Source organism: Anser brachyrhynchus, assembly GCF_964034855.1.
Source record: "Anser brachyrhynchus genome assembly, contig: SCAFFOLD_91, whole genome shotgun sequence".
NCBI classification, from domain to species: Eukaryota; Metazoa; Chordata; class Aves; order Anseriformes; family Anatidae; genus Anser; species Anser brachyrhynchus.
The window spans coordinates 281,896-295,269 of NW_027663593.1; the positions used below are offsets into that span (position 1 = coordinate 281,896).

Here is a 13,374-nt window from a genome sequence, read left to right on the forward strand (position 1 = left end):
CAGTTGTTCAGGGGTGAATGTCCAAAACACTGGAGGTGACCACTGCTCTAGAAACCTGCCCATATCCTCCCACACTCCCTGCCACTCGCAACTATCCCGCCTCAAGAGAGATCTCCGGATGAGATTCCTGAGTAGTTGTTTAACCCTCCACAAAACCTGAAGCGCATTCAGGAGACATAACAACAAGAGCAGGCTGGTCTGAGTATCCCAAGGATATTCAACATCTCGGAGAACCACCGTAACTAGCTCGGGGGATAAGAGGGTGGTGGTGAAGTAGAAAGGGAGAGTGAACAGGTAGGGAAACATGTCTTCCCCTGTCCCCTTCACAGATTGGCTCCCTAACGAAAACAGGCAATAGGTGTAATTGCTAATAGTTTCCGAGATATGGGTTCCAAAGTATAGAGTCGACGTCAGTGCTGAGTACAAATACCAGGTTAGAGTCGTGACCAGATATTTCATCATTTCATAAGCCATTGCTACACCGCACAGTACCATAACAATCTTAAACCAGGGCCCGGAAAGGATAAACAGTGCAACAGGGAGCACATACAGAAAGTAACGCACCATAAAACTCAATTTGGAATACAGGTACAGCAGACTGGAGATTAAGGCAATCAACATCGTGACTAGCAACTATTAAGCAGGTCCAGTACTTATACCAATTTTAGTTTAACACACTCTGGTCAAATCTGTCGATATCTCAACCCTTCGAGCCCCACGTTGGGCGCCAAAAGGGCTGTTGTGGTTTAACCCGGCTGGCAGCTAAACACCACACAGCCGTTCGCTCACCCTCCCCCCTCCCTCTCTGGGATGGGGGAGAGAAACGGGAAAGTGAAGCCGGTGAGTTGAGATAAAGACAGTTTATTAAGACAGGAAAATAATAATAACAATAATAATAATAGTGATAATGATAATAGTATTAATAATAATAATGTGTAAGAAACAAGTGATGCACAATGCAATTGCTCACCACCCGCTGACCGATGCCCAGCCTATCCCCGAGCAGCCCGGCCCCCCACCCCGGCCAGCCACCCCTATATATTGTTTAGCATGACGCCAGATGGTATGGAATACCCCTTTGGCCGGTTTGGGTCAGCTGTCCTGGGTCTGTCCCCTCCCAGCTCCTGCTGCACCCCCAGCCTGCTCGCTGGCAGGACAGAGCGAGAAGCCGAAAAGTCCTTGGCCTGGTGTAAACACTGCTCTGCAACAATTAAAACATCAGCATGTTATCAGCGCTCTTCTCATCCTAATCCAAAACATAGCACCCTACCAGCTACTATGAGGAAAAATTAACTCTGTCCTAACTGGAACCAGGACAGTTGCAGTCGTGCCTGTTGCCACTGTCGAGGATCCAGGAGTGGCTTTACGAGCAAGTGAACATGCGGATAGAAGGCTGCATCATCGTGAGTATCAGCACGACCCCGCGTTACGTCGTTAGTTTGTTTTCCCTCATTCACAATCCTATTTTCTCTTGTCAAGAAAAACTAGCACAAGGGAAAAAAAATTCGTACTTCTCTAACAATTAGTCTTCATTGTCCAGCCTGGGTCAGCAAAGCTGATGATGGTTTGTGTTGTTGCTGAACTAATTGCCACTGTTGCTGCTTTCTAGGGCTTTGACGAGTACATGAATTCGGTGCTGGACGACGCAGAGGAGATTCACTCCAAGACAAAATCAAGGAAACAGCTGGGTATGTCGTGTGTCTGTGCAACCCGAGTGACGCGCGGTCTGAAACCTGCCCGGGTGAGCCTTCTAGGTAGCAGCACTGAGAGGTACCAACCATGTGACGAGCCTTGATGTTGAAGTTCCGTGAGCAATTACTGGCTACATCTCTGTCCCTGATGAGTTTTGAGCTGCTGATTTTGCTGGATGAAGGAGAATCTGTCCCTGCCTGAGGCCAGTTCTGGTCTTTGAAACGTGTAATACCAGGCGGCCTGCACTGGCTGGAGGAGTCTGGTCACAGCTCCTTTCAGCTGCATCTAAAGCCGGTGGCCCTGGGCGATTCTCACACTTGCTGTGATCTCTGAGTCAAAGCCGGGAGCCACGGTAGCGGCAGTGTTTATTTACCACCTGCTGGTGGACAGAAGCAACGATGTGCGCCCAGTGCTGGGGTTTTCAGCAGGGAGAGCGTGCTGCTGGAACGGGGACGGTGGCTGGCGTGGGACTTGTGAGTGTGGGGCAGCTGGCAGGAACAGGACTCTGCGTGATGGGCAAAACCCTGCTCAACCACACAAAATACTTTCTGAAAACATGAGATTATTCTCGGATTCTGGGCTCTCTCTAATCCCCTCTTTCCCTTCTCTTTGCTGCAGGCCGGATCATGTTAAAAGGGGACAACATCACTCTTCCACAGAGCGTTTCTAAGTAGAATTTGCCATCCTTAGAACAAAGGTGGCTGCCGTGCTGCGGAGTGACTGAGTGCCAGGGGAACGCGGCCCGCTGGTAGATAGGAAGTTGGGGTAGATAGTAACTGGGGTTGCATGCTGAGGACAAAAGTCCTTCCTTTGTGGGAGAGAGTTTTTTGTAGCTTGAAACAATACGTGATGTATTTCACAAATAAACATTTTTCACATTAACTGTAAATGTAAACCACTAATCTGCTTGTTTTCAGTCTCTTCCTTCCGTGAATGGAGAAGGAGGAGAAATATAGAAGCGTGGGCTTTTCGTTTAGCTGTGGATCTGATAAGTTTCGATAACGCTATGTGCTTTCTTGACCATTACATCTGCATTATGTGGCCAGGGTGGACTCGTTCAGGGCACGGAAGCCCCACACAGTCCTTGAGCTAGCAGGGTGCTAAGGAGGGTGTTGGAGATTTTGCATGCAATTGCAGCCCTTTGTTGCCGCAGTGACAGGTTCCTCAGATTCTTTCTAAACAGGGTTTAGCTTGTTGAGAATCTTTTTGGGAGTGTTTATTGTGGATCAATCGGTAAGAGTATCTTAGTGGGCCTGTGAGGGATTTGGGGCTGTGGTGCAGTAACCCAGCGTTTACAAGTGTTACTGCTATGCATGCTTGTCAAATAACATCTCCAGATCAGAGAGTGAGAGCGGGCAACTGGTTTGGATTAAATCTGTCACTTCTTGCTGCTTTGGACAGAGCCTGTAGATTAAACCCATGTGCTGTTCAATAAGCTGGGGTATCAGATGTGTCGGTTGGGTGTTTATCATTTGATTTATTTTTTTTATCCGTTTGGAGATCTGTCTGTTCTATTTAAGTTTCCCCAAGAGAGCTGAGTTGCTTGGTGCATCGACCAAAGATAAGTTCCCTGGCTGACTTGGGACAACCAGTCCCCTCATTTTCTGATCACAAAAGAAAAAAAAAAAAAACAAAGAAGAAAAATTTTGACTGTAACTGTAACTCAGAAACTAAGATTACCTGAATGGAGAGAAATGAATTTTGATGCACAGGCTGTGCTACAAATCTGTTAATCAGCATTCAGTTTTTCAAAACTTCCATTTGTGTATCATCATCGTGAAAATTAATAAATTCAAAGTGGGAGATCCTTTCCTGAAAGGGAAGGACAGAAATACGAGTCTTGCTGTGGGGCCTACCCAGCGCAGTTCTGCCGCTCCGAGAAGTAATACGTCAGGAGTGTCAAAGCAGACGTTCACTTGCCCTGCCCTACCCTGCTGCTCCTCAGCCCTTGCTCAGGCCTTTTGGGCCATCTGGCCGTCCGTCTGGCCGTCTATCCATCCATCTGGCTGTCTGTCCGTCCGTCTGGCCCTCTGTCCCTCCGTCCCACCGCCCTGCCCCGTCCCTGCCGTCTCCCTAGGGAAGCAAAGAGTCCCTGGGCTGCCTTCAGGGGGGAGGTTCTGCTCAGGAAATTAAAGCTTCCCCCTTAACGGGCGCCTTGCGAGTTATTTTGAGTTCCAACCTTCTGCCTTCCTTTCGTAGCAGTGCCTCTGAGGGGTGCGCTGTAAGGTAGCCGTCATCTGGCGCGCTGCTCCTGCGTTTCCCAAAGGAACTGCCTTCGGGATCTGACTAACTCTGGATGCACGCGGTTGTCACCTTAATTTCTCTGTTAGTTTGCTGAAAACAACCCGCTTGGGTGACCTTGGTGTTTGTTTCTTAAACCTTGGATCGAGGAGGTCTCTGTTTCCTTATGCTGATGTTCACGATGAAAGTGCAGAAGGGATGCTTACTGTTGCCCGGGTCAGTCCTGTTGCCAGGATGGGAATGTTTAGCCTACCGGCCCTCTGGTGCTGTTAGGCTGCACTCGGAGTGTGAGCTCTGGGCCTTATTTCGAAAAGACTGCGTTATTTGAGTGTACAAACCCGAGATATTCTGCGGATAGGTGATTCTCAAAGCACGTCAGAACCACCACTGTGGCGTGTCCTGGAGTCGGACGCACGTTTGACTGATCAGGCGGAGCAGGTGAATTGAATTTGTTGCTGGATGGCGAGGTGTTCTGGGGGAAGAGCTAGTCTAAGGAAAACTTCCTCTTACTGCCCCTTCCCATCTCAAATGGCCACTGCCTGGGGAAATTGCTTCTTTATGACATTAACTACAACGTTACAGTGAGGATGAGGAATCATCATTACTCCCATAGTTATTTGCTGCCAAGCCGCAGCGTTGATTTCAGAGACTTAAAAAAAAAAAAAGGAAAAGAAAGGAAGTATGTATTCTTTCACATACTCTCTTTTCCCTGAGAGTAAAGGTTGTAGCTTCTGCAGTACCCTTCCTCTGGAAACGATTCCCAGTGCCTGCTCAGACACTGGGGAGGAAAATGACAGAGAGAACAATGGAGGAGAGCCACCCGATACAAAGAAAGGAAAAAAGGGGTTATGGATGAACGGAAAGCCACTACATAAAAAATTGGTGCTATCTAAAAATTGGTTAACGGTTTGGGACCTGCAGGTGCTGCCTACACGTGCGTGTGTTGCAGTCGTGCCTGTTGCCACTGCGCAAAATGGAGAGAGCTTCTTTGTCGAATGCAGCATGTTAAAGCATGCGCCATTGCCTGGAAGAAATGCACGGCCTTCCCTCGTGTGGGACTTCTTCCCCATTGATCTGTGGTTTACCTGAAGGTTTACCATAACCTACATAAGTTTCAAAAGCAAGCAAGCAACCAACCAAAAAACAACACCAACATTAAAGAGTGGCAAGGCAGATGCTCATCTGGGGACTCTGACTCATCGGTGACATCACCAAGCAAAGCATTGTGAGCGCTTCGGGTCGGGGCTGCTGTGGCGAGCCTCGCAGCCGGGAGGGAGAGCAGGTACGGTTCGCCTCTGGCGGGTCTGTGTCAGCCCTCTGCCCTGGTGGCTTCGTTAGCAGTGAGAGTTTGACTGCTGTGTTCCCAGCTTTCGCTTCTGCACCGACCGTGTGGCAGAGCCCGCAAGCTGCTTCCTCAGCTGGAAGAGGAAGAGGAGTGACCTCAACTGTGCCGAGGTAAAGCAGAACCGTTGAAAAGATTTGTCAAAGATGCGGGTTGTACCAGCGCAGCCGCTGCAGCTGCAGCAGGTCCTGGAGCATTGCAGAAGCTAGAGAGGGGTTTCTTTGTGAAAAGAATGCTGTAAAAGTGTTTTCACGCCAGAAATTAGGACAAGCGCCTCTGTTGTTTGGATATCCTCTATTGACCTGGCACACTGGCATTACAGCATACCTGGCACACTCTTTGTATTGTTGGTTAAAAAAAAAAAAAAGTGTTTTAGGGCAGGCCAAAAACCTGCCTTGGCACTTCCACATCGCAGCAGTGCTTGCAGGCCGTGCATCCTGGATGCCAGGTGTCCTGGTTCCAGTTAGGACAGAGTTAAGTAGCTCATAGTAGCTGGTAGGGTGCTATGTTTTGGATTAGGATGAGAAGAGCGCTGATAACATGCTGATGTTTTAATTGCTGCAGAGCAGTGTTTACACCAGGCCAAGGACTTTTCGGCTTCTCGCTCTGTCCTGCCAGCGAGCAGGCTGGGGGTGCAGCAGGAGCTGGGAGGGGACAGACCCAGGACAGCTGACCCAAACCGGCCAAAGGGGTATTCCATACCATCTGGCGTCATGCTAAACAATATATAGGGGTGGCTGGCCGGGGTGGGGGGGCCGGCTGCTCGGGAATAGGCTGGGCATCGGTCAGCGGGTGGTGAGCAATTGCATTGTGCATCACTTGTTTCTTACACATTATTATTGTTAATACTATTATCATTATCACTATTATTATTATTATTGTTATTATTATATTCCTTATATTCCTTATATTATTATATTCCTGTCTTAATGAACTGTCTTTATCTCAACTCACCGGCTTCACTTTCCCGTTTCTCTCCCCCATCCCAGAGAGGGAGGGGGGAGGGTGAGCGAACGGCTGTGTGGTGTTTAGCTGCCAGCCGGGTTAAACCACAACACCAGGCCAGGATCTAAATCCGATGGTGCTGTTGGTAACGTGAAGTTCAGGAAGCTCTTCTGGGTTTTTCTGCTCTTCCATGTGGATTTTTGCCCTGTGAAGGTGGTGTACTGAGCTCTTTTCTTACCAACAAATAGGTTTAAAAGCAGTTACAGTTTAACATCTACATGCTTGGGTGTTATTAACACAGCATTGCATACTGAGCTGGTGCTTGGTAGGAGAAAACATAAATCTTACCTGGGAAACTCGGACACTCTCAACTACATACTGCTATGAAGAAACTCAGCTGTAAGAGTGCCCTTAATTAACACATCACCAGAGCTATTGTGCTACTGACGGTTGAAGGCACCTTTTTCCAACGCTGTCTTATTGGAAGTCGATACAGACTGGCAGTATGCAGTTGGTTCCCATCTTCTGCTCCAGCAGAAGTCCTATTTTAATTAACCAGCAGGTCCCTCTGAGTGGCTTTGCTAAAACTCCTGCAGTAGGAAGTATCCTACGAGAGCCAAGTTACTAAACTGATGTGTGGTTTTCCCTTAATCCCCTCACCCCTGACTTTCTAGCTCCTGACGACACTGCCAACGTGTGCAGTGCTAGGTGCCAGCTGCCATGGTTTATATGTACTGTAAAATTAGTGATTTGGGACTTGTGAGCACTGAGAACAGGTTAGCAATTGCTTAAGAGCTTTACTTTCTCGTTCTGCTAATGCACATGAAATTCTTCAGGAACTGCAGCACAAGAACCGTCTTGCACAGGATCTCTGGAAGCAGGAAATAGCCGCTCTGTGGACCTCTCTCTTCCTTTGATATGTTAAGGGCTCTTTAGAAGAGCAGAAGATGGAGCAGCTCTTCCTGGGAGGGAGAACGGGGCTATTCGCAGCTCGTTCCAGTGGTCCCAGGTGTCTCATGGTTGTGACATTTGTGGCTGGGGGAGACCGCTCAGTCGAGTCATTGGTCACCTCCTGGCTTTGCAGAACACAGACTTTCAGAGTAAAGGTGTCGCTGTCGCTCTGGGCCTGGGAGATGGGCGAAACATCTTAGGCTTGAAACTGATTCTCTGCAGAGTGGCGTGCTCAGATCTGAGCACATCGTCTTGGCCTGTTCTGTGCTTCGACCATGGGAAGATGAATGGTTTACCTATGCACCGTTAAATATAATTTGACACCTAGCACACAACACTTTCAGCCCGTGGGGTGCTTTAACAAGCAGGTAAATCAGCGGGGACTGTTTTGCAGCCAGGGCGATGCTGGGTGATTAAAAAGCAGGGTCAGAGCAAGGAGTTTATGGTGTTCTTTCTTGCTTGTCATCCGACTGTCCGCTTACACTGTTCTAAAAAAAAACAAAACAAAAAATCCGAAACGGGGTAAGCATCTTTAATATCTTTATTATAAATGGAAGGCACAAAACAGGCCAGCAACAGAGACTGTCCAAGAGAAATACTTTATGCTTTATAAACAAACAAGAAAGTACCCTTAGGTAGGTGTGATAATCCTTCTCTAATGCATTCTTTGGAGTGCAAAAATATTTTGTTCCCTTCTTGCTCTTCTCTCCAGGACAAAGGCAGAATAGCCAACTGGAAAGTTAGACCAGGGAGGTCAGTTTGTTCCATACTGAGAAAGACAAGCCTGTAAAACAAACCAGACAGATTTTCTTTGGACTATTTATCTTCCTTCAGCAAAGGCATGGTTTATGATACTTGTTGGCATGTATTTCCAGACCCCCAGCTACCGTGACTGTAGTGCATCTGTAATTCTTTTGTACAAAAAGAGTTCAAAATCTCGTAACGCAAAAACTTTACTAGCACCCTGGAGAAAAAAGAAATCTAAAAATCTTGCCAACTTCAATTACAGACCTGCTGAGTGCACCAGAGTTACTCATTTTTATTCAGGCTTTCAGGGGCTAGTTCAGTTGGTTTCTGTTCAGCACTTGGATCGCCATATTGGCAGATGTCAGTTAAAAAAAAAAAAAAAAAGCTTTTGAGATCTTTTTTAAAATGAGACTGCTTTTATGGCATTTAGGGCTGTGAGGTATCCTTGGTTTTTGCTTTCTTCCCATTCCTTAGACCAGATCCGTTCATATCCTGAACAGCGTTCTGGGTCTCTTCAGGAAAATGGAAGGCAACAAGCAAAATGATGAGCTCCTTGGGCATTCAAAAGAGCTCAGTCTGGAAAAGATTTCAAGTCCAACTTCCATGCTAAGGAGCACCAGTAATTTTTAGAAGTAGATGCAGAGGAACCTGCATGGCACTAAGTGTGTTTCTGAAGGTGCTAAAGGTCAGAAGTGACGATTCCTGTCGATACTAAAGAAGAGAAGGAAACCTTGCACTTAACTTCTGTTTTTATTCCCTTTGTCAAGCAGTCAAAACCAATACCTAATATGAGAACCCAACTTTTCCTCTCTTTACTTTAGATTTGGGAAAATTCCCTGCCAAAAAAATATTTCCTGGAAAATTCACTAGTGTTTGTGTGAGTAAAAGGTTCCAACCTTTTATTATTAATTTGTAAGAACTATTTCATCCGCTTTTGTCCAGAAGAGTCCGAAATAATTTGCACAGAAATGTGCAGCATTTTAATGAAAGGATTCAGAATCACTCTAATTTGAACTTTATCTGGTCTGGTTGCAGGTTTTATGACATTTAGTGTCTTAAAAAAAAAAAAATCAAAATATCTGACTTCACATCAGAAAAAAAAAACCTGCTTGCGGCTAAATAAAATCTGTTGCAGCTCTGGTCATTGAAAAATCATTGGCTGTTAAATTGGACCTAAGTCATCTTTTCTAACCTTTCATGATCTTGCAGCAATGGATGATGACGGATATATGGATTAGGGAACAGCACGTGATGGCAAACCTGCGGTATTTGCTACAGCGCAGAAAGAAAACAAATTGCTTCCAAAAAATCAAACTAATTCAAAATTCTTGGTATCATGCAGCCATGCCACTGGCAAAGTGAGCATTGCCCTGCCTCTCAAAGCTTGCTGTATCCTTGGTCTGCTGTCTTCCTGCTGTTAATTGATTGCAACTCTACGTGTCTGATCAGGGCTACGAGTTGTTCTCGATATGGATACCATACAACATATACTGTGCACGCTTGTGTGTATAGATATGTTTATCCTGTATGCATGTACATATGTATGCATATTTGTGTGTTGGCCCCCAGATCATTCATGTTATAAAGCATTGGCCTCGAAGGCATACTCATCAAAATATTTTGTAGATCCTCCATTTTTTTCTAGCTCCCTCAAAATGAGAGAGTTTTTACGCGCTCTCTGCATCAAAAAGGCAAAAATTCTGATTTCCACTGTCGCTCTCGCTAACTTTCTATCACTCACTCCTCGTGTGTGTCTAAACACATATGTGTGTATGCGTATGCACATTTGTGTCTTTATATGCACTGGTGCATTTTTTGCTGTACAGGTAATAAAGACGGGGAAAGGTTTTTGTCTTTTCTTAATAGGTGAAGAAATCTTGAAGACCAGAGATTGGAACATACTGAATTTTAAATTAAAAAAAAAAAAAAAAAGTTAAATTGTCCGGCTGTGGAAGATGGATCCTCATTTTTGCAGCCACTTTGAATCACGAGTTCATCTCTAAATGCGCTGTTTTTTTTTGTTTTTGTTTTGTTTTGTTGGGTTTTTTTTTTTTGGTTTTTATTTTTTGAAGAGCTAACTAACCCTGGCTGTCTCCAGTCTGAGAGAGTATTCAAATGGACTTGCTTCCTCCATTAGTTATAAGCTGTTTAAAAGCACATCCTATGTTTGAATTGTGGATGAGAGGCTCCCTTGGCAAAGTGAGGAGGCAAATTCTTCCTACCCCTTTATCATTAATTCACGGATTCAGTGTTGGTTCGGCCTCCAGGAGAAGTTCACTGGAAGTCTTTGAAGATCGATAACTTTGCTGAGGTTGTCCAGGTAGGTGAACTCGAAGACCCACAGTGACTGGAACATGCTATTTAACGCGTCATACTGCGTTCTGTAGCAGTTACTGGTAGCCATAGTTGATCATTGCCTTGCACGTATGATCAGGTGTTTTTTTAAGAAGTGACTCCATTTTCAGGCTTTTTTTTTCCATTTTTTTCACGAAGGGGTAGAGTAGGAGGAGGAAGCAGAATGGTCTTTGGTTAACGTGATAACCAGATAGATTCTGAAGTCTGATAGATTCTGGGCCCCATAGGACCCACCCCTGTGACCCCCGGAGGGCCCCCGGGCGCAGCATAGAACCCACCCCGGTGACCTGTGGTGCTTGTACACAGTGCACTGAGCTGCTTGTACACAGTAGGGGCTTGCATTTGGGGGGGTGTTGGGAGCTGCTTGTACAATATAGGGATCTGCATCTGGAGGGGGTTGGGAGCTGCTTGTACACCTTTGGGACTTGCATCTGGGGGGTGCTTCGGAGCTGCTTGTACACTGTAGGGTCCTGCCTTGTGCAGGGTTTGTAGCTGCTTCTACACCTTTGGGGTCTGCAGCTGGGGGGGGGGGGGGTGACAGGTGCTTGTCTGCTGTAGGTGGCCACGTTGGGGGAGTTGGGAGCTGCTTGTACACTGTAAGGGTCTGGGTCTTGGGGGGGGTTGCGGCTGTTTGTACACCTTTGGGGCCTGCCTCTGGGGAGGGTGGGGAGTTGCTTGTATGCCTTTGGGGCCTGTGTTTGGGGGGGGGGGTTGGAGTCTGTGCCGGGGGGGTTGGGAGCTGCTTGTACACTCTAGGGTCCTCTGGCGGGCTTTGGGGCCTCCCTTTGAGGGGGGTGGTGGGAGCTGGTTGTACACCTTTGGGGCCTGCGTCTGGGGGGTTGGGGCTGGGGCCGGGACCTGGGGCCTGCATCTGGGTGGGGTGGGGTCCAGTTCATGGGGGGGGGGGGGTTGGGAGCTGCTTGTGGACAGTTGGGGTCTGCATCCAGGTGTGGATAGGGTAAGGGGATAGGTAAGAGGATAGGTAAGGGGATCGAGGTTGTGGGAATAAAAATATTTTTGCACAGTTACATCGTTTAGAGGGAAGGAAGGTGGTATTGAGATATGCTCACAGTGATAAGAAAGCTTAACAGACAACCTTGTAAAATGCAGACAACCAGAATCCTTAGAGCAATTGGGTAGAAATCACGGTGTAAGAAACATTACCACCTCAAAGAGGAAAACAGTCAAGAAAAAAAGAAAATTGACTTGTAACAGGCCAGCAGCTGTGTATTTTCTGTGAAGCACCGGATAGATTGTGAACCTGGATTACCCAGTCAATGGGGAAACAGGGGAGGGTCCCGGTCATCAAGAGGAAAAAAAAAAATGTATATAAACTGTGTTAGGGAACTAGTAGGTGGCTTGTGGGACGCCTGCCATTGCAATCGTGAATAAAAATGCTACTTCACTGAGATCCTTGCCTGAGCCTATGGTATTGGTTACAGAGTGTTTCTAACAAGGTGTTAGGGTTTTAAGGTTTCTTTTTTTTAAGGTTAACGTGATAAGCAGCTAGATTGTGAATTCAATTGTAGCAACCTGAGGCAGTAGCACGGACGTTTTTGAGGCTGTACTATATTTTCCTTGTTGGTTTCCTTTTGGTTACAGGGAGACAACTGTTCCTTCCGCCACTGCGAAGCTGCTCTGGGGAACGAGACGGTCTGCACGCTGTGGCAGGAGGGTCGTTGTTTCAGGAATGTCTGCCTGAATGATTCAGACACATGGAAATTGATGTGAGTGCCTAAAGATGTGTTCTCAAAATAAATCAACAAAAGCATTTTTCAGTGCCGTAGGTGTGCTGATTGTGCTTTTGCAGGACAGATTCATTTGCTTTGAAATGACACTGGTTTCTGTTACCAGGAGAGGGGGTGGGAGGAAGGAGAGGGAAATAAAATCAATGCCTTAGGTACGTCTTAGCAAGATTTTCTTTTATTAGATGCCGACAGTATTTTCTCAACAGATGCAGAATAACTGCTAACTAGACTGCTAAAACCTGCTGGAGCAGGGGGGTAATAAACAGGCTGTACTAGCCTCCTGAGAGCAGGCTTGATAATGATCTATCAGGTCTCTTGTGTCCCGGAGTCCTTCAGATAATGCTGTTCTAGCTGCCTGGGCTAGGAAGCAGTGGGGAAAGTTAAAGGTGCAGAAGAACGACGTCTCCAAGAAGTAGTTCTGGATAGAGTTAACCTAGGCAATTTAAGATGTTCTTTTTCCCTCTGAATAATCCTAGTATAATCCTAGGTGTATTAGTTTAACCCACCCTAAACTGATGTCTGAGAGTGCCTGTCTTCTCAAACTGAATGATGACAAAGCTAAACGTGCATAGTGGTTACAGCTTCTGCAAACTTTGTGAATATGCCCGGAAATACTATACTTGAGTGATAAACTGACCTTTGGAATGATGTTTCAGCACTGTATTGTGACAGCCCTATCGCTGTCGTGACCTGGAACTGTGCATCTCTTTGCAAACCTTAGGTGCATGTTATCACGAGCTTGTCTTTCTTTCTGTCTTCAGAAAAAGCGCAGTGAGATTCCCTGCTACTGGGAGAAGCAGCCAGTAGGCTGTCAGAAAGCCAACTGTGCTTTTCATCACGCAAAGGGACGTTACATCGATGGAGTCTTCGTTAGAGTGAGTTTAGGTCCTTTTTCTTTAAGTATTGAGGAATTAATTTTGAATATTCCTTAGTGGGTGCCAATACTGTAGGAGACATCAGGTACCCGTTCATTTGTGAGTGCAGGAAAAGGTCTGCAGTCCTAGGTGGTCAGCTAAACCGAGTGTCCTGCTGGTGTACTGCTGGTATTTGTTTTCTGCTTTCATGCTCAGCTTCTCTCTGCTTTGTGTGATATTTGCCTTGCAGTTTGCTTTCTGTTGTTTCATCTTCTGCTGGGTGGCAGGGAGATGTGTTGTTGTTTGAAGGCAAGTCATTGTTCACGGTGTAAACAGTGGCGGGATGGGCAAAAGGAGATGCTGCATTCATTGCCTGTGCAGGTTATCTGCCTTACCTACCAATGCTCTTCGTGCATTGTGGCCAAAGTTTTAAACTGCCATGTTACTGATGATCCTCCTCTTCCTCTAGCTACACTGCCAAGTGTATCAAATCACGATG

At 46.4% G+C, this 13,374-nt stretch overlaps 1 protein-coding gene across 1 annotated transcript; it reads left to right on the top strand.

Annotated features, from left to right (window-relative positions):
• Positions 1 to 1,304: 1,304 nt before the first annotated feature.
• On the top strand, positions 1,305 to 2,366 carry LOC308187204 (small nuclear ribonucleoprotein E-like; the record flags this gene model as incomplete). The annotated part of the gene is made up of 3 exons (XM_080609378.1): positions 1,305 to 1,403; positions 1,610 to 1,688; positions 2,311 to 2,366. Coding segments are annotated over 3 exons (234 nt in total), but the record flags the coding sequence as incomplete, so codon positions are not given.
• Positions 2,367 to 13,374: the final 11,008 nt, after the last annotated feature.